A 21,891-nucleotide genomic window follows, 5' to 3' on the forward strand; every position below is an offset into this window, starting at 1 on the left:
GCCCCTGCAGCTCCACTCTGACTATTGCTTAAAGATTCAGCCCCCCCCCCCCGAAATTTTTTCTTAGGCCCCTCCCCCCCCCCCGAAATTTGGCTCTAGTTGCGCCTCTGCCTGAACTCAGAATTTAATAACACATCCTTTAGTGAAGATGGTTTTTAAATTCTAAGTTTGGAAATAGCAAATGTGTTTCGTATTTTATGGCTTATACTTAATAAATATACTTTTTTGCCTATTTTATTATCCTTTGCTGGATGCGACTTCATGATTTTCTTAAGCACACAATGCTGGTTATCTTGATTTAGACCACGCCCCTACTCAGATAGGCCACTCCCCTTTAAGACATTTGCCGCGCCCCGTGTAGAGCAACCCCAGGAAATTTACTGTTCGGGAACAGGGGCCCGTCACCCCCTAATTAGATCACTACATAGACCCAACCCTCAGAGTGCACTCGGTCTGTGAGCGAGCGGATCCCCATTCGTTGAAGGCACCGCTGCGTGCTCCTAGCTAACATTTGCAAACCAGGACAACACCCCTAAGGGAGAGCGGGTCTACTCTCTAGGTTGAGATTTCTGGCTACAATTCGACCCTGATTATGAGTTTTGCACTTAAAATTTGTGCTGCAGAAGGGTTCTGTTATTTTCATATGCAGAGTCCCATCTGAAACATATGTTATCCTATAAGGAATGAGGAATAACCATGTGAATTCAGTTTCTGGTCTGATTCCAGCAGGGGTTCGCTCCATTGTGTCTTGTTATTGCCACACACATTTGGTCAGGCCTTTCCTGGCCAGGCGTGCACGAGGAAGAGACTTCTGGCAGGGCCGGTCCTTTGCATATGCGAGCTGGGCCCCCGCCCAGGGCGACAACCTCCAGTGGGCGCTGGAGCTCCATGCAGCAGTCTCCCTCCGACTTATGTCCATAGATAAGTGTGGGGGCACCAAATATGGTTTCCTGTTGGATGCTCTCCGAGTAAAGGCCAGCTGTGCCTCAGGGTACTGTGTACCCACACGTCTTGTAGTTCGATTTCTGCTGAAAGTTCAGTCTAAATCACACATACAATGTAACCCAAAATGTGGTCCGTTATGGAAATGACCAGATATCAACAGTGGTCTGGTGTTTCTGCACCAAAAATAATCAATCAGGCAGGATTTGTAAAGTGCGGCTATTCACTTGTGAGGGTCTCCAGGCACTGTGAATCTTGCGGGAAAGGTTTTCAGTTGAACAGCCTGGCCTTGGGTCCTTTCCTGAAATCCAGCAGCCAGCAAGGGTGAGGTATGGAGGTGAAGGTGGGGGTCGCTCCAGGACTTGGCAGCGAGGTAGGAGAAGGAGCGGCCTCCACAGATGCTTCGGCTGGGAAGGTGAGGATGAGTCTAGCAGCTGAATTCTGTATAGTCTGCAGTCTTTCCAGGAGGTATGTGGTTATTTCTGCGTAGAGTCCAGCCAGCTGGTGGCTAGGGCTTGAGTGATGGTTCATCTCGTTTTGACTGGGAGTCATTTGAAAATCTTATGGAGCAATGGAAGGGCGAGGAAGTAGGTGGATGAGGCTGCGCTGATCTGGTTTTTCATGGTGAGCTTGCTGTCATGGAGGATGCCTGGGTTGCGGGCATGTTCTGTCGGAATAGGCGAGGAACTAAATATGGAAGGCCACCAGGAATCGTTTCACGCTGAGGTGGTGTTCCTGGAGATCAGCATTTCTGTTCTGTCTGTGCTGAACTTTAGGCAGTTGTCTTTCACCCAGCTGGCGATGCTTGCCGTACATCTGCAGAAGTTGTCCATGGTGGTGGAAGGGTCTTCTGATAGCATGAGGATGAGCTGTGTCATCTGTGTAGGATATAATGTTTAGGCTGTGGGTTTTGACGATGTTGACCAGTGGAGTCATGTAGACGTTAAACAGTGTAGGGCTGAGGTACACCACAGATGTTGTTCTTGGGTTCCGAGGTGAACGGAGGTAGGCGGACTCTGTGTTCTTCCAGTGAGAAAGGAGGTGATCCAGTTTAGGGCGTTTCCTTGGATTCCAACATGGTTCCTTCTCTTGATAATAGTGTGGTGGGATTCAGTGTCAAATGTGGCCGAGAGGTTAAGAAGGATCAAGCTGCTGTTTTTCCCCGGTCCAGGAGGGTTCTGATATGGTCAGTTGCAGGAATCTGGCATTTTCGGTGCTGTGGTTGGTGCGGAATCTGGATTGGGAAGTGTCCAGAAGGCTGTTGTTCTCCATGTGTTCTGGGAGTTGACGGTTGATGGCCTTTTCGAGGACCTTGGTTGAAAAGGGGAGCAGAGAGATGGGACTGTGGTTTTTTTAGGTTGCTGGGTTAGGTGGATGTTTTTTAGAGAAGGGGCTTGACTTCTGCTTGTTTCGGTTCTTTGCGGAAGATGGATGCGTTGAAGATGGTGGTGAGCACATTGCTGATTACCTTCCTCCTACGGTTTAAGGTGTGGTGGGGACAGGGGTCTCAGGGTGCTCCCGAGTGAATGGAGTTCATGATGGCGCTGGTGTCTTGAGTGGTGAGCTGGTTCCAGGTGGTGAGCTGGTACTTGGGATCTGAAAGAGACACGTTATTGATAGATTCCTTACCTTCGAATATCCCCAGGCGTCAGACTGGATCCGGAAACTTTTGCGTAGCAGTACCCTTGCGCGTCGGTAGGCGTTGTCTGCGGCTCCGCGTCCGTCGTCGGCGTCGTGGGCGCCGCAATGACGTCGTCGGAGTACTTAGACGCCGCCTCCGCGTGCTGACGTCAGTTCTTCTTTTTTCCGCGCCAGCAAGCGCAGATCTGGAAAAAGCAGTAACCCTTAGTCACTTTTTGACTAACTTTTTGGAATCATTTTGATCATTTTCTCGAAGTCCTACGACTCCGATCGGTGCCGATAGGGATGCCTGGCTTCAAGCACTGCGAGGATTGCGACCGCACGATGTCAGTCACGGATCCTCACCACCTGTGTCTAACTTGTCTAGGCGTCGACCACGACGACAAGGCCTGCTCCGACTGCCGGGCCCTCTCTTTAAAAGCCAGGTGGGAGCGGTCCCGCAGGCGACTCGAACTCCGGCAGTCGGTCCCGCGCCGCGAGAGGTCCCGGTCCCACGGGAGGTCGAGGGACAGGTCGGGGGCTCGGAGCCACCACAGTTCCGAGAGTCGGCACCACTCCTCTGGGTCGAAGTCGTCGTTAGGTAAGAAGCACAAGAAGTCGAAGAGGCGTCACCGCTCTTCTGACTCCCCCCGACGCTCGCGCGATGCGGCCCGGGGTTCGGGTGACACCGCCCACACGGCTCCGTCGGAGTCGCGGGCGCCGCGTCCAGCTCCACACCCTCCGGTCCCTGGGCGAGACGCGACGCTGGAGGAGATCGAGCGCTTCCTCATGGCCATGAGGTCCCTCTCTCCTCCGACGGGCTCCGCGGCACCTTCGGGCCTAGCGGACCCGTCTGGGGCCCCTAGCGGGTCAGGGGCTTCGACGCCGCCGACGCCTTTGGGCCCGGCGCCGCAGGGCCCCACAGTCCCGACACCGCCGGCGCAGCAGGGTCCAGCGGTCCCGCCGGCGCCTTCGGGCCCGGTGCCGCGGGACCCCACTGGACCTTCTTCAGGATCTGGATCGTCGCCGGTGGACCTTACGACCCCCCCCGGCGTCGGTCCGTCACGTCCCCGATACCTCCTTCATTCCGGTTCCGACGTCAGAACGGCGCCACTGGGCGCCCCTTCAGACGTCGCTTGGGGAGTTTCACTTCTATGAACAGGCCCCATTAATTGAGAACCCTGAGTATCAGGAGATGGGTGATGAGGAGGATTGGGAGGGGTCTGAGGACCCTCTGACCAGAGAGTGTCAGTCTCAAGAGGACTGGACAGGGGAACTTGGGGAGGCCAGTGGCCTGGACACCTCTCCAGACACTAGTTTTGTCTCCCCTCCTACCGTGGCTTCGGAGGCGGGGGCTACCTATAGTGTGGTGTTGATGAGGGCTGCCAAGGCCTTGGGCCTTGAGCTCCCCGTCGCGGCCGTGAGGACTAACCTCCTCACTGAGGTCCTTAAACCGCAGTCAAGCTCCGCCGAGCCTCTGCTGCCCTTTAATGAGGCCTTGACTGACGTTCTTTTGTGCACTTGGTCCATGCCCGCTACGGGTTCGCCTGTAGATAGGGAACGTGGCCAGACGCCACCGCCCGGCCCCGGGCGACCCATGTTTCCTGTCCACCCACCCCACCCCCGAGAGTCTGGTCATCCAGGCCTCTAATTCCCTGACCGCGTTCCCGTCGGCTCCGCCGGACAGGGAATCCAAGAGGTACGAGCAGTACGGAAAAATGATCTTCTCCTCCCTTAGTCTGGGACTGCGGTCTTCCAACACCGCATGCCTCTTGGGCCGCTACACCCACTCTCTGTGGGAGACGGTTGCGGCAGTGCTGCCAGAGTGTCCGTTGGAGGTACGGGCCAAACTCGGCCAAGCCCTTGTGGAGGGCCAGGATGCAGCCAAATATTCTATCCGGTGTGGGCTGGATACCACCGACTCACTAGGTAGAGGTTAGACGCCACGCCTGATTGAGGTCCGCCAACTTCTCGGCAGATGTCCAGAATACACTAATGGACATGCCGTTTGATGGCCGTCGCCTCTTTGGCGACAAGGCAGACCATGCGCTTGAGCGCTTTAAGGACTCCAGGGCTACGGCCAAGTCCTTGGGCCTGTCGGCCCCGCGCCAGCAATCGGCTGCCTTTCGCTCCTTTCGTGGCCACGGAAGGGGCGTCCCCACACGTGCTGCCAGCCACACGCCGCAAACTAACTTCCAGCGCGGTGGCGGCCGTGGAAATCGCCGCGGAGGCGGTCGGGGTCAACGGCGAGGCCAGTCCACACCCTCCCCCGCAGCATCCATCTGTATCTGGGAGCAACCTGTAAGGCAACAAACCGCCTTCAGGTTTTACAGAATGCGGCAGCCCGCCTTATCCTCAATCTCCCAAAAACATCGAACTCCAAAGCTGCCCTTCAGACCCTCCACTGGCTGCCAGTAAGAAGCAGAATAGCATTCAAAGCCCTCTGCACCTGCCATCGCATTCTTGCTGGGAAGGCGCCAGTCCCACTACACAACCTTGTCACCAGGCATGTACCATCGCGCGTTCTGCGCTCCTCTTACGGAGGCCTACTAAAAGTCCCTAGGGTAAGCAGGAACCGCATGGGAGGGAGGTCCTTCCGCTACTTGGTGGCGAAGAGTTGGAATGCCTTACCTCTCAACCTTCGCTTGGATCCCTCAGAACTGAGTTTCCGAAAGAAAGTTAAAACACATCTTTTTCAAGGATAATTTGGCCTTCCCTTACGTCTATCTCTGAGCTTCAGTTCCAGCGCGGGGACATGCTTCTGCGTAACCTAGCGCTTTACAAATATCCCTTAATAATTAATAATAATCCACCTCTAAACCCTCCTAGTCCGTGCTTCTCGGCCCATGTGACGCCAGTGGGGGGCAGGGTTTGCCATCACCACTCTCACTGGCGCACTGTCACTTCGGACAGGTGGGTGCTGCAGATCGTCCGAAGGGGCTACTCCCTCCCCGTCGAGACGACCCCTCAAGCCATGCCACCGCAACACCATCGCGTATCGGGGGATCATTTGCGGCTTCTGCAGGAGGAAGTTTCGGCCCTCTTTGCTAAGAGGGCCATCTAGCGCGTTCCTCGGCCAGAAGTAGGGTGTGGTTGTTACTCCCACTACTTTCTGGTACCCAAGAAGGGCAAAGGGGGCCTACGCCCTATCTTGGACCTATGGAGCGTCAACGGCTTCCTCCGGAAGGAGAAGTTCAAAATGCTGACTCTGGCTCAGGTCTTGGCCGCCCTGGACCCCGGAGACTGGATGGTAGCGTTGGACTTGCAGGACGCTTATTTTCACATCTCCGTCCTGCTGGCCCACCGGTGCTACCTGCGGTTCACGGTAAGCCACGAGCACTTTCAGTTTACCGTGCTCCCCTTCGGCCTTACCATCGCCCCACTGGTGTTCACGAAGGTGATGGCGGTGGTCGCAGCTCATCTGCGCAGGTTAGGGGTTTCAGTCTCCCCTACCTCGCCTACTGGTTGTTGAAGGCGGGCTCGCCCCAGACAGTCGTCAGCCACCTCCAGACAACGGCAGACCTCCTGCACAAGCTGGGGTTCTCCATCAATGTGCCGAAGTCACACCTGTGCCCCTCTCAGAAGCTCCTTTTCATCGGAGCAGTTCTCGACTCGGCGCGGTTCCGGGTTTACCCACCCGAACAGCTGGTTGGGGATATACAGGCTCTGATTCCGATCTTTCAGCCTTTATCCCGAATTTCGGTCAGGTTGACGCTGCGGCTTCTGAGGCTGATGGCTTCCTGCATCCTTCTGGTGCATCACGCCCGTTGGCGGATGCGGGCTCTGCAGTGGGACCGGAAGTTTCAGTGGGCCCAGCATCAGGGCAACCTGTCAGACCATGTCCTGATCTCGGAGGGCACTGCGAGACAGCTGCAGTGGTGGCTCACGGACTGGGATTGGGTCTGCAGCAGATCCCTCTCCCTTCTCCAACCGGAGCACGTGGTTGTGACGGACGCGTCCCTCCAGGGCTGGGGAGGCCACATGGGAGAGGCGGAGATCAGAGGCCTCTGGTCTCCGGCGGAGACCCGGCTCCACATCAACCTGTTTGAGTTACGGGCGATTCGTCTAGCACTGAAGGCATTCCTCCCCTCTGTCCGGGGGAGTGTAGTGCAGGTGTTCACGGACAACACCACCGCCATGTGGTACTGCAACAAACAGGGCGGGGTGGAGTCGTGGACCCTTTGCCAGGAGGCTCTGCGCCTCTGGCAATGGCTGGAACGCCTGGGCGTGACCCTGGTGGCTCAACACCTGGCAGGCTCTCTGAACGCCAGGGCGGACGAGCTCAGCCGTCGGTGCATGATGGATCACGAATGGCATCTGAACTCGGACGTGGCACAAGGCCTCTTTCAGCAATGGGGAGAGCCTTGGTTAGATCTATTCGCCACCGAAGAGAACGCGTAATGTCATCTGTTCTGCGTGTTGGACTTTCCAAGGCGGCACTCGCTCGGAGACGCTTTTCATCGCGAGTTGAGTTGCGGTCTATTGTACGCCTTTCCGCCTATACCACTTCTGCCCAGAGTGCTGAAGAAGATCAAGCGCGACCGGACCCAAGTCATCCTTGTGGCTCCGGACTGGGCACGAAGGTACTGGTATCCAGAGGTACTCAGTATGTCAGTCAATCCCCCGGTTCGTCTGCCTCTTCAGGAGGACCTTCTGTCGCAGCAGCAGGGGACGGTCCTCCACCCGAACCAGTCCAGTCTCCACCTCCATGCTTGGAGATTGAGCGGCGACAGTTGAGGCCATTTGACTTGCCTCCTGAAGTCTGTAATGTCATTCTGGCAGCCAGGCGTCCCTCCACTATGTCGGTATACGCCTGCAGGTGGAACAGATTTGTGGCATGGTGCATAGCAAAGGCTATGGATCCTCTCTATGCCCCGCTTTCTGAGGTTCTCCTCTTCCTTCTTTCTCTTGCCCAGTAGTGCTCTGCTCTGGGCACTATCAAGGGATACCTTTCTGGCCTTTCTGAGGCTGCCTGATCAACCTTCTTTGTTCAAGTCCCCCATTGTAAATAGATTTCTTAAGGGCATCACACACACGTTTTCTCCTGTTCCGTTTGTGATGCCTCAGTGGGACTTGAACCTTGTTCTTACATTTCTGATGTGCGCTCCCTTGGAGCCACTTCACAACTGTCCTCTCCGCCTTCTTACTTTGAAGACTGCTTTCCTGGTTGCCATCACCTCTGCCAGGATAGTGAGTGAGCTCCAGGCCCTTTCTTGTACTCCTCCTTTCCTTTCTGTCCATCTGGACAAGGTTGTGTTGCGTACTAAGCCATCTTTCCTGCCCAAGGTTGTCACCGCCTTCCACATTGTGCAGTCTATCACCTTGCCAACCTTCTTTCCGCCACCGCATCCCTCTAAAGAGGAAGAGCGGCTCCAACGTCTGGACCGAAAACGTGCGCTCTCATTCTACTTGGATCGCACACGCCAGTTCCGGGTGGATGACCAACTCTTTGTTGGTTACGTGGGCGCTAAGAAGGGGAAAGCGGTGCACAAGAGGACCATCTCCCCCGGTGGATCATCTTGTGTATCCAGGCGTGTTACTCCTTGGCTAAGAAGGAACTCCCTGCTGGGTTGAGTGATCATTCCACTCGGGCCACAGCGACTACAACTGCCTTGGGCCGAGGAGTGCCCTTGCAGGACATTTGCCAGGCGGCTACGTGGGCCTCGCTGCACACGTTTGCAAGACATTATTGCCTGGACAGCCAAGTCCGGAGGGATGGCTTCTGTGGCCGTTCCGTCCTCCAGGACTTTCTGGTGTGATTATTGGTTCGCAGGCCCACCACCGGGGTTGGTATTGCTGGGGTATCTATTCTAAGGTAAGGAATCTATCACTAACGTGTCTCTTTCAGATGCACAAGTTACTACTTGTGCAACGATATATCTGTAAGAGACATTAGTTAGTGATAGATTCCTTACCGACCTACCCATCCTCCCCGTTCTGCGAACCGATATCTAGGGTTAAGGTCACCCCCTTTCAGGGCCCTAGTTTCAAGGCACCAGTGTTGGTTTTTAGCATAGCTCTGCGTTTCTGGCGCGGAAAAGCTGTGTCTAAGAACTGACATCAGCATGCGGAGGCGGCGTCTAAGTACACCGACGACGTCATCACGGCGCCCACGACGGACGCGGAGCCGCAGACGACGCCTACCGACGCGCAAGGGTACTGCTACGCAAAAGTTTCCGGATCCAGTCTGACGCCTGGGGATATTCTAAGGTAAGGATTCTATCACTAACTAATGTCTCTTACAGATATATCGTTACACTAGTAGTAACTTGTGCATCAGGACGTGTGATTGTGAGTTGGTTGAGGATGTCGGCGGTGGTGGGTTGCGGTTCGAAGTTTTTGTAGATGGTTGTTATCTTGTCTTGGAAGAAGTTTGCCAGGGTGTCGAAGAGTTCCTGGTAGGGGGTGAGGCTGTTCTCTGTGGCTTAGGGGTTGGAGACCTTAACCCAAAATTGAGTCCGTTGGGGAAACAACCAGGTATCACTATTGGTCTGGTGTTCCTGCCCCAAAAATTATACAGTCTTGAAGCCCTGAAGCTCTTTTTACCAGATTTAGGCCTGCAGCTGATGGAGCCATTGTGGAGGGGGACAAGAAATGCCAAGGGGAGAGCAGACAGTGCTGCCATCGGAGAGGTAAACCCTCCCCCAGACACACACCCCACTTCTACATCTACCAACTTACCTGCACCGTTGCCCCACACAGATATTTACCACCTGCCTGGCTGGGGCAGGTGATAAAAATAAATGTGAAACTCCTGAGAGTCTGGAAAGTTCTGCTTCCGCACCCAGCTGGTTATTCCCCATTCTGGGTAGTTCAACTTGTAATCCTTGTTAACTGCTGAGAGGTGCTTTCTGCTGTCATTCATTAGGTATATCTCCCCTTGAGTTGAGGGGGGACTCTGAATAGGGGTCTTATACCCTGCTTGCCAGATCAATGGCCCAGCTGAACCCCCCCTGCTCCCCTGGACTGTCCAGCACTTGTCGGGAGAGCCTTGCACTTCTGTTTTACTACAAATAACTGTGCAGCACCAGCTGTCCTCATGCGGTACACCTTTTTTGCTTTCCCAAGTGTTCCTTTCTTCCCCTACCTCCAGAGGGTCGTCTCTAAATAGGCTTTTTGTGCAGTTTCTTCTTGTTCGAGGCATGTGAGCTGTAGATCACATGCTTATGCATAGATCGCCATCTAGTGTTGGGCCCGGATGTACATAAAAAGCTTTATTTTTATTTTTATGTATAAAGTGTTCATAGAATTGAATTTGAACATTGTTCTTTGTCAAAAAGTATTAATATAATAACATGTGAATCCTTGGTTGCAGTGAAGGTGGTTCATAAGTTTAACCTTGAAACATGTTATAGTGTTATATGGGGTATATGTTTTTCTGCTGGCAGTGCACGCCTTGTCCAAGTTGTTTTTCAAAGACTTGGTCGTCTTTTCATTTAGACCTCACGTGTTAGACAGCACCTAGAAGGCGCAGCACACTGATCGTTCTCTCTTCTCCCCAAGTGCCTAAAGAGTCATATAACCTATGGTTAGGTGTGCACAATCTACTTTTCACTGTATGCAAATATGTGGCTAAAAGATCATATAATTTCTCCATGTTGCTTTTACATTGGCTTATTTTTTTTTGCACTGCCTTGTGACTTTTCTTCTTTAAGATTGCCTTTTGTGTTCTCATATTTTCTGCGCCTCTTCTGTCGCATCTTTTTCTGTGGTTTAAGTTTTTTTTATTTATTTCTTCTTTCTTCCAGTGATCTCCAGTAACTACCAGACTTGCCTGGGACTCCTCATGCACTACCCCCCGATCGGGGACGTGCACTCCCTCATCCTCCGAGCGCTGTTCCTCCGAGACCCAAAGGTAAGGAGCTGCCGGCTTTGCGGATGTCGGGCCGTGTGCGTATAGCGAGGCAGGGCTCGAGTCGGGGTAACACGCGGGTGGGTGGTCCCCCCACTTATTTTACCGGGTGGACGCCGGACCCCCTGCCAAACAGCTGGACTTCACTCTTTGGCCTCTCTGGGACGAGATCAGATCTCGTCCCAGAGAGGCAAAGCGCTTTAAAAGTGATTTCAAAGTAAGCTAACTCAACAGAGAACAGGCAGTGGAATCTGACCCTGTGACCCCCTGGGGCTGAGAGGCAGCATGAGCCACCGAGCGTGGAACAATCGCATCTAAGGGGTGAGCGAAGGGAGGCAATGAGCCCGCTGGTGCAAGCCATCTCTCGTGACGTCACTTCCAGTCGTGACGTCACGAAAGGTGACAGCATCCCCCCACTTCTTTTTATAGGACTTGTGCCCTGGGTTCAAGATAAGTTACAACAAAGGTAACAGAGTATCGAGCCCACAAATACTGCACCTCTCCCTTGTCCCAAGTTAAATGATTCTTGAAACACGATCCTTAAGTTGTGCGCTCACTATAGCACCCAGGGGTGCAGCCTGATGGCCCCATTGTAACAAAAAACTTGAATAGTGGTGCACCGAACAGCCAATGTTCTTGCAAAGAAGTCTAGATCAAGACTTGATATATTCCATATCTTCCTTATTTTGCTTGTATACAAAAGAAACTCCAAACGTTGCAGTAAACAGCCAACGCGTTTTGTTCATATGTGATCTTCTTCAGGGCTGTAACATAATAAATACAAAAATGACACTTAAATACAAATATACATAAAGGTGAAAAACATGACAATACACGACCTTTAAGGACAGAAAATACACCGATGTTCGTGCCATAGTGCAGAGACATAACCACATAACATTCAATTAAAATACATATTAAAACCATTACACAAAGTTGCATCCAGGGGTAACAAACAAGGAAGTTACCGGCATAGCCTGATGGTTTAAGATAAGTGAAAAGAATCTCTTTAAGATGCTGAAAGATTCTTGCGCTCCAGTGTCCTAGTTGGAAACTGGGTGAGAAAAGCATGATGAGAAACCCAAATTATCCCATAATAATGTCAACATCATCAGTGGAGTGGTGTGGCTCACTGGTTAGAGGCGGCAGACCCGGAAGCAAAGGATGGCCCGGGGCCAGGGTTCAATTCCCGATGCGGTAGGGTCGTGGACCAGGGTCAGCGGACTCGATAATTCTCACCTCGTGCCTACTCTAACCAGGGATCACACTCGGCAACTCTGGGCATTAGCTTGCCTCATCTCCACAACGGCCCCCCAAAAACGCCGGGGATGCCTGGTTTCACCTTGGAGATACCCAGTAGGGACCATCTCACAGGGAAAGCCAGGACGGGTTCCCCAGCGGTCTATAGCGCAGAGATACTCCTTCGGGAGTCGATTCTAGCGCTTTAGAAACCCACAATTAATTAATTAATTAATCAGGCAAGAATTGTCCACCTTGTTCCCCTTAAATATCCCTGACCTAATTACCATCAAGAACTCAAACACCCCATGGACCGACTTTAAACTAGTTACAGCGAGTCACTTAAAGACACCATTAAGCAAACTAAACGCTCCTGGTAGCTCACCCCATCCTCCTAACTTTGCGCTAATTCCTAACTGGTGTGAAATTATCAATTATTCTTTAGAAGAAGGCGGCTGTATGCCTACCGTACACAAAGTGGGACACAGTACACAAAGTGGGACATGTGAAACCACTGCTAAAAAAAGCTACTTTGGACCCAAAACCTGCTTCAGATCTTAAACCCCATCGCAGGCTCCCCATTTCTGACGAAAGATCACAAAAACTGTGTTGCATCCCAGCTGAAGAACTGTCTGGAAGAAAACAACCTTATTGGCAATTTCCATCGGGTTTCTATGCAGGGCACGGCGCGGAAACCTCAATGGTGGACGTGATGGAGGATACTCTAGAAAGGATCAACAACAAAGGCACGTGCCTCGCTGCTCCCTTACCTCAGCAGCAAGCTGCTTCAGGCTCATGTTACCAACTTCCTTAGCTCTTTCATTGAACACTCTCGGTTCCTTGATCCCCAACAAGCAGGCTTTAGGCCAGCACATTCTACTGAGTTAGTCATTCTCTCATTTATGGATAAACTTAGGAGGGGAGCTGACCATAACATCAGTCAGGCCTTAGTGCTCCTGGATTTGTCGTCCGCCTTTGACACGGTCGACGACAACATCTTGATCGACCGTGTCAGCGACACTGGCATCCAGGGGTCGACTCTTAGGTGGATTTGCCCCTTCCTTAGTAACCGACACCAGGCCGTCCGCCTTTCCAACTTTTCAGCAGAAAAAGTTAAGCTGACCTGGGGTGTCCCCCAGGTATCCTCTCTCTCCCCCCTTGTTTTTAACCTGTACCTGACCCCTCCTTATTCGGACCCTGCGCGGAAGCAAGGTCACCGCTTTTAACTACGCAGACGACATCCAGCTGGTGTTCGACATTGACTCATGAGTTCACTCAGTCAATAACTTCCAGTCCACCATGTGCCTCAATAGCAACTGGATGGTGGCCAATCATTTAAAACTCAACCCCGACAAGACTGAGCTGATCTTGACTGGAGGCCCTTCCAACCCGTGGAACTCTAACTTTTGGCCCCCCCTCCTAGGCACTCCACCCTGCCCTGTTGAATCTGCAAAAAGTCTGGGGGTTATAATCTGTAAAGACTTATCCATGAAGTCCCAGATTAGCGCAGTGGTATCATCCTGCTTTTTCCACCTCCGCAGAATTCGAAAGATCTCTAGATTCTTAACCACCGAGGCCTTAACTCTGGCTCTTCTGGCCCTGGTCATCTCCCGCATTGATTATGCCAACTCACTTTATGTTGGCATCCCTGCCTACCAGCTCCGCCGTCTGCAACTGGTACAGAACCAGGCTGCCAGACTCATTTTCCACCAACCTAGACACCATCATGTTCGCCTTCTGCTCAAAAGCCTTCACTGGCTCCCGGTGGCCATACGCTGCAAATTCAAACTAGGCTGCATTACCTTCAAAGCATTGGCTGGCCTCGGCCCAGCCTTCACTTCCCCTTTGATCCACCGCTATCTCCCCTCTCGTAATCTTCGCTCCTCCCACTTGGCCTTGCTCACAACTCCCACTTTCAAATGTCAGAAACAAGGTGGTCTTAGATTTTCTCTTCTTGCCCCCTTCTGTTGGAATTCACTCCCTCTGGAACTGAGATTAACTACATCCTATACCCACTTCAGATCCTGCCTGAAAACCCTGCTGTTCTGTCAGGCCTACGAGTAATGCAATCCCCTCCTCTCCCTCCATGCTGCTGGTTCTGCTGCCTCCCGTTCACAGCGCCATGAAACCGTCTGGTGTAAGTGCGCTTTAAAAATAATTTTAACATAACAGAAGGATAACAAAGGGGAAAAACATCATGCGAGGGGGAGAGCAACAGAGAGCCTGAAGGGGTGGGGGGGGGTTGGCAGTGGAAGGGGAGAGAGAGATAGTAATATAGTGAAGGTGCAGACATTTGCCTGACTTTTTCAGGTCCCTCGTGTGCTTTCCGCAGCCACTCTCATGGAGTGCTTAATAAAAGAGAAACAAGTATTGACATCGCCAATGAATATATGATTTTTCAACGATTTCAAGTTCCACGCATGGCATAACCACGCGAAATTTACATCGCAAGTGGCTTTACCACGCTGGAATTTACAACGAAGGATTGTACCACGTCTTACCTGCACGTCTTTCTCCAGCAGCCCTTACTTCCATCTACCATGGAAACAAGCGTCAAAACACGTCTTCCAAAATAAATAAAGGACTTCTTTTTTGACGTACACTGCACGTCTTTGGGGGAGGCTCTTTCCTTTTACTTCATTAATAACACAGAGCGTTTTTTTAAAAATCTAAATCGCTCCTTAATTGTTGTTATTTTTTGGGGGGGAGACCCCCGCAGCCCCCCTAGCCCCCCTCCCAACCCTCCCCCAGCCCCCCCAGCACGACTGGACGGAATACCACGTCTCCCCCCAACCCACGCTGAACGTACTTTCGTGGTATAGACGGTCGTGGAAGGCACCCACGTTGAAAAAACGTTTGCGTGGTAAGTGTACCGTGGTAAACGTTATGCGTGGGGATGCCTTCGTAGTAAATGATGTTTCCCATCGCCAATAGGTCACGCCTTTGGGACCTTGTAAGTGTTTAGCCAGAGATATTGGCCCCAACATCCTGGCCAAAAACGTGAACAAAAGAAATATCACGGAACACAAAAACGAAGTATAACACAGATAACTTGCACTTTTGTGTGTTATAAAACAGAACCAGCATATGGGTAAAGCTAGGACAGCAACGAGCGCCTTTTAATTCACGTTGTACTGAATTCACCCCTGAGACCCGTGAAGCCTTCTGCCCCCCCGCTCGGACACGGTACACACTCTATCGGAGGGCTGAGTCTTGTGGACGTGAGGCTCACTGGACGATAGGGCGAGGCGGAGCCGTGCAAAGAATGGAGCACAAAATAAGATCGGAGTCGAAAAAGAAGATTCAAAACATCTGTTATTGAACGGGGAATGCCTCGAAAATGTGCATGTTTAGAACGAATAAAAGATGTCGGAGCAGGGCGTAGCTTCTATTGGTGCAGCAGGTGCATTGGCACCGGTGCCTAGAGCCTCTGGGCGGGCATGACACACTGGCTCAACTACTGGGTGGCAGTGTCCCCTTTTATATTAGGTGGGCAAGGGCTCTTCGTTTTTTCAGAGGTGAAGGATATTGTTTCCAAACATTTCCACTTTTCACCAGACATCTGTTGGTGGTTAACTTTTAAATATATATATAGCGTGCTTCTTTATTTCACGTGCTAGAACATGCTTCATGCTTCGAACATGATTAGATCAAGTCAATCTCTTCTCCAATTCAGGAAATTGCTGAAGACATGGTTGTTTGACCAGTAATTCGTCTGCCCCTTACTACCACGGACAGGTTTTTTCCATCTCCTTCCTCTGAGATACAAACTGAACTCATAGCGCCAAGAAGGCCACGGGCATTCGTTGCGCTCTATAAATTGTAATAATAAATAAATAAATAAATGCTTATGGCTCCGTGGCACTATGAGCAACGTTTATTACTGCTGCCCAAATCACTCAGCCGAGCCCTAATGAGGAGGAGAGGTTGAGCCAAGCTCGCCATGGCTACGTCTGTGACCCGATACTGGGCAGCAGGCGCGTCAACCCACCCCACTGCCTCATTTCTCTAGTCGGGTAATACGGAATTCTGAAAAGCCCACAGGCCACTGCAGCGTCGCTTTTATTCAGTTTGTGTACTCTCATAAGGGGCATCCTTAGAGGAAAATCGACCGTACAACTACAAAAGGTTTCAGCTGGATCCCACTGCCACCTTTTCAAAATCTCGACAGACACCACCATGTTCCACAAATACATTCCAAGGCACAAATAGGACTCCTCCCTGGTAGTCGAGCACTTGCCCCAAGCACCCTAAAGGCAGGAAGCAACTGGGTCCAATGGAATCCATATGTAACTGGTTGACTAGAATTTATTTTTGAAGTTTTCATGTTGCGCAAACTTGAACCGAAGGTATTGGAGCGCTTTACATGAGCACCCTTTACATTACACAAAGACACACATATATAGGAATGGGGCGATTAAGTGATTTGCCCAGGATCACAGGATGTTAAGCTGATGCCAAGACTGGAACCCGGTTCCCCAGGTCCAAAGTCACAGCTCTGACCGTTATGCCACATCCTCTCGTTTCCAATAGCAAAGGGCGCCTGAGAGATCACGCATTGGAATATGGCCATTTCCTGTGATGGTCTGATTCTAGTGTGCTTGGAGGACAACGCCGAATACAGCTAGAGTAGAAGGCACCATTGCGGGCAGCCATGACGTGCCTCTTTCACTACCCATGAATGCCCCCTTGTCTGCCGAAAGGGTCTTTAGGCGGCCCTCAGGTTAGTGGTTTATGAATCCATTAATTCCAAGACCATTCGGTTTGATGTGGCAGCGCGTTAATCCACTGAGTTATCGCTCTCTTTTAGCTGGTCGGGCGCAAGTTGGTCTCGAAATGCACTGTTCCAATTTTGAGTTTTTTCCACACTTTAAGGGACCTTGCAACACTGCTAGTCTTAAAATATCTGCGTTTTGTGTTGTTGAAATACAAATAGGTCCTGAAATTGTCAGAGACCCCCTTTGTGCTTGTCAAACACGCAATAAGCGTCCCCTCCCTCCTTTCCACTCAAACCCATCAATGGTCGCCATGTGCGTATTCTTGTCTAAATATAGCTGCGCTTCCCCTGAGCGCGCTCTAGCAGATGCATTAACCCACTAAGCTGTTGAGTTTCTTCTGTTGGTATGAAAGAAGTGGTTTGCCAGCTTTTGTACATTTCCACATAAAACGTATCGCACCCTGCCCCCAGCGAGTGCCATGTTATCTAGATTTATTTAGTGTTCCAAAGCGTCCCAGACGTGCAGTGACACCACATGTAGGCATTTTACATAAACTGCATACATCAACGAATAAACATGTGAATCTCTATAGTCACCACGTTAACGTATTGGGCCAAAACGCTGCTTTATTGGTCTGACACTGTGTCTTGTAAGGTGATGCTGCATACAATCTCTTCAGGTTTACTCAGTTTCAAAAGGAGGAGAGAGTGAGAGGGGAAGAGTTGAGGGGGCGGTTGAGGAGCCAGTGAAGGGAGATAGGTTTCAGCGATAAGAACCAGCTGCTCAAGAGGAGTGGTGGGGGAGGGCACAGGAATGCAGAAGCCTCCCTCCGCGCCACTGTTCGCTCCTGAGACCCCTAGGCCATGGGAGTGGCCGTTTAGAGAAAAGACGGGACATGCACCCGTGTTTTGCCATTTGTGTGCTTTCATTATTGAATGCCACACGCAAAGGCCAATGGAATGTGTGGAAAATCTCAAGCCACACGCACAAGTTTTAGGAAAGTCTGGAGTGATTCCAAGAGGCCCTCTCCTAGAACAGCGCATGCGCGCTGCACTAGGCTCGACCTAAAAAGTGAGCAGTGGAAGGATACAGGCCAATGAAAAGCAGAGTAAAGAGGCAGTCATGCAGGGGAGGACAAACAGAAGAAGAAGGAACCCCCCTGAAGAAGAAGCAAGGAAATCAGAGTGAAAATAAAGCCATCCAATGGAAGAAGTGTGCGGGCTGTGATTCCCGTTGTAGATTTTTGGGATAGTCCATAAGAGGAAAAGAGTAAAGACTGATTTGCGGATGGCTGGGTCTGAACTGGAGTGGCCAAATGAGCTAAAGAACAATGATGGATTCAACCCAGATCTGTGACTGGGGGTGTCTGAAAAGCTTCAGCGCTCCGTCCATCATCTCCTTTTGTTTGCTTTGTTCGCCCTAAGTTGGCAGGTTATGCCCAGACGTTGGTCCCTTGCTCACTTTGCCACTGGATTCAAGCTAGCCTAGCTGAAGAGACGTGTTACCCCAAAACCGCTCCCAGGATGCTTGTTTCCAGTCCAAGGAAAACCTGGCCTTGCAGTTCGGATGGACTGTTCCCATGAGGCACAGGGTCAAGACTGATTTGCATATGGTTGGGTCTGAATTTGGGTGATGAAGTGAGCTAAAGAACAATGATTGATTCAACCCAGATCCAACAAGTGACTGGTGGTAAGTGTCTTAAAGGTTTCAGCGTTCTGCCCATCATCTCCTTGTGTTTGCTGTATTCCATAAGTAGACAACTTTGGCTAGGAAGACAAGACCTAGAAATCGAGTTTTCTTGCTGGGTTGTAAAAGATGCAAAAAACACAGTTGATGGACAGAATGTAGAACAATGTCATACATTCACCCTAGTACAAGGATCTGGGCCTAAATCCATAGTTTTTTTGCACTCCACACCACCCTGGGTTAGACACTGGCTATATGCAAATCAGCTCTGACCCTGTGCCTCATGGGAACAGTCCAGTCCGAACTACCAAGCCATGTCTTTCCCAGACCGGAATCAAGCATCCAAGGACCGGTTTCTGGCTATCAGCCTTCATCAGCTTGGATAGCTTGACTCCAGTGGTGTGGAGAGCCTGGGACTCACGTCTGAGCATACCCAGTCCACTCGGGTGAAATTTGCAAAAAACACAGTTGATGGACAGAATGTAGAACAATGTCATACATTCACCCTAGTACAAGGATCTGGTCCTAAATCCATCGGTTTTTTTTCACTCCACACCACCCTGGGTTAGACACTGGCTATATGCAAATCAGTTCTGACCCTGTGCCTCATGGGAACAGTCCAGTCCGAACTACCAAGCCATGTCTTTCCCAGACCGGAATCAAGCATCCAAGGACCGGTTTCTGGCTATCAGCCTTCATCAGCTTGGATAGCTTGACTCCAGTGGTGTGGAGAGCCTGGGACTCACGTCTGAGCATACCCAGTCCACTCGGGGTGAAATTTGCAAAAAACACAGTTGATGGACAGAATGTAGAACAATGTCATACATTCACCCTAGTACAAGGATCTGGGCCTAAATCCATCGTTTTTTTGCACTCCACACCACCCTGGGTTAGACACTGGCTATATGGATGCTTGATTCCGGTCTGGGAAAGACATGGCTTGGTAGTTCGGACTGGACTGTTCCCATGAGGCACAGGGTCAGAGCTGATTTGCATATAGCCAGTGTCTAACCCAGGGTGGTGTGGAGTGCAAAAAAACGATGGATTTAGCCCCAGATCCTTGTACTGGGGTGAATGTATGACATTGTTCTACATTCTGTCCATCAACTGTGTTTTTTGCAATTTCACCCCGAGTGGGCTGGGGATGCTCAGACGTGAGTCCCAGGCTCTCCACACCACTGGAGTCAAGCTATCCAGGCTGATGAAGTCTGATAGCCAGAAAACCGGTCCTTGGATGCTTGATTCCGGTCTGGGAAAGACATGGCTTGGTAGTTCGGACTGGACTGTTCCCATGAGGCACAGGGTCAGAGCTGATTTGCATATAGCCAGTGTCTAACCCAGGGTGGTGTGGAGTGCAAAAAAAACGATGGATTTAGGCCCAGATCCTTGTACTGGGGTGAATGTATGACATTGTTCTACATTCTGTCCATCAACTGTGTTTTTTTTGCAAGGGTTGTAAAAGATGGCACCTTTCCAAACCTTACTCATTGATACACGTTTTATCCACCTTGAAATGAGCCAGTCTGGACTTGGGTCTTCTAGAATGTGAACTGATATTACTGCAGCATTCACAATAACCTGCTGAACTGTGTCTCTTTGATCTATCTGTTGATGAAGGTGCCCACATTCCTGAAGGTGTGAGAAATTATAAAATAACACCTTTTGGCACTCATTACATGTTGTAACTCCTAATGAAATATAACAATTCACAGGTCTGAGTGTTTCAGGGCCTTGATTTATGGTGTCTGATATCTCCAGGCTGGATAATTCTGGGCTTCGAGGCATTGGCATCTCAGAGAGTCTGCTGGGAGGTAGCATGGTGGCACTGTGGCTAACACTTGCACAGCCCCTCTCTCTGCCTGCTGCTGTCCAGAGCGATCAGTGCATGGATTATTTAGGGGTCGCCAGGGATGCAGCTGTGACCCCCGGCTTGCCCCTTGCGACCCCTGGCACTTCCTCTGCGACCCCTGGCCCTTCCTGTGCGACCCCTGGGCTTCGAGAAGGCAAAATCACTGCCAAGAGCCCAAGGGCAGTTCCACATTCATTTTTTTTCAATCTTTTATTACTCTAATGGTGAATAGAATGTTATTATTCACTATTGGTGTAATAAAGAAAAAAATGCAATTTGCTGGAATATGACCCTCCTCGATAGCTGAGGTAAGTGCAAGGTTATTTTAAATGTATGTTGTGTGCGTGCTCGTGGGTGAGTGTTTAAGGGAGAGCGAGTGTGTAAATGTATATGTATGTTAAGAATGTGTGAGTGAAAGTAAACGTTACATGGCGTGTTGTTGGACAGGCCGCATGTTCGAGCTGTCCCCCCTCCCCGCAATGGGACCAGGACCCTGGCTCTCCCTGCATCCCCAGCCAGAGTCCACAAACGACCACCCGAAGTACCCTGCAATCCCTCCACTACAAGACACCAGCTCCGGACCCAGCTGGCCCGGGTCACCATCTACCCCACGACATCGACCCGGCCGCCATCTTGGGGCACTGCAGCACGAGGCCGCGTGGCCTCAACTCGACCCTAACCCCGGGCCCGGCCGGCCCCGACATCGAGGCCCCACCATCCTCCCAGGAGGCAGAGTGACCACTTGGCGAGTCAATGGGAGAAGGAATCGTCAACGGCTCTCCTCCGCCAGGTGTCGATCACCCCAGGCCGCCTGGGCGCTGGCTCCACCCCCCTGCTGGGTGTCTGGACTCCCTCATCCCGGACCTCCCGGCCCCCAGGCGCGAGGGTCCGGACATCAAAGGGGACCAGACCTATAACTGGGGCAGGGCCAGACCAGGAAGGCAGTTGTATCCTGGAGTCGAGAGACCCGAGAAGAACTCATCCGTGACTTGGCCTGCTGGCGCTGCCGCGGCCCTCTGCCTCGTGAAACCATCGTCTTGGCCTGCTGGCGCTGCCGCGGCCCTCTGCCTCGTGAAACCATCGTCTTGGCCTGCTGGCGCTGCCGCGGCCCTCTGCCTCTTGAAACCATCGTCTTGGCCTGCTGGCGCTGCCGCGGCCCTCTGCCTCGTGAAACCATCGTCTTGGCCTGCTGGCGCTGCCGCGGCCCTCTGCCTCGTGAAACCATCATCTTGGCCTGCTGGCGCTGCCGCGGCCCTCTGCCTCGTGAAACCATCGTCTTGGCCTGCTGGCGCTGCCGCGGCCCTCTGCCTCGTGAAACCATCGTCTTGGCCTGCTGGCGCTGCCGCGGCCCTCTGCCTCGTGAAACCATCGACTTGGCCTGCTGGCGCTGCCGCGGCCCTCTGCTTTATGAGACTATCACCTTGGCCTGCTGGCGCTGCCGCGGCCCGATCCACAGACACTCCAGCTCGAGGATTGTGAGCTCGCCGTTGACCACTACCTGTACCGATCCGTTACCAAGACTGTCCCGCTACCCCCTTTTTCCTACAGAGACTAGAAGTGAGAGGACCCCCGGGTCCAAGATATCCTGTATCGCTGATATCCTTGCCTTAAGAACCTTATATAAAACCTTGAACTCAACCTGGTGTGGTGCCTGTTTGTGGGGAGGGAGGTAACTTGTCTGTACGATCGCCGGAGACGGTCCCCCTCGGGGATCTCTCCCTCGGTATCCGGCCGACCCTCAGGGTCCCCGTCTAACATTGGTGGCAGCGGCGGGATCCGAACCTACGCATAATCGTACAGAAGGTCACTCGCCCCACCACACACAACAACCATGTCAATAGAGAGCGGAACAACGGAAACATTTCAGATGGAAAAATTGGAAGACTACAACCACCGGGAACTGAAGCAATATTGCATAGAACTTGGACTTCCAACCACAGGTCTTAGCACAAAGGAAGACTTCAAACGAGCCCTAGAAGCTTGGG

The 21,891-nt window shown here is 51.8% G+C and overlaps 1 protein-coding gene across 1 annotated transcript in view; it reads left to right on the top strand.

Annotated features, from left to right (window-relative positions):
- TBC1D5 (TBC1 domain family member 5) overlaps positions 1 to 21,891 on the top strand; it is a 1,704,599-nt gene that overhangs the window by 1,319,473 nt on the left and 363,235 nt on the right. The window contains exon 18 of the mRNA XM_078664018.1: positions 10,311 to 10,417. Within this exon, the coding sequence (XP_078520144.1) occupies positions 10,311 to 10,417 (107 nt within the window). The remainder of the gene's footprint in view (positions 1 to 10,310; positions 10,418 to 21,891) is intronic.

Source organism: Lissotriton helveticus, chromosome 10 (assembly GCF_964261635.1).
Source record: "Lissotriton helveticus chromosome 10, aLisHel1.1, whole genome shotgun sequence".
NCBI classification, from domain to species: domain Eukaryota; kingdom Metazoa; phylum Chordata; class Amphibia; order Caudata; family Salamandridae; genus Lissotriton; species Lissotriton helveticus.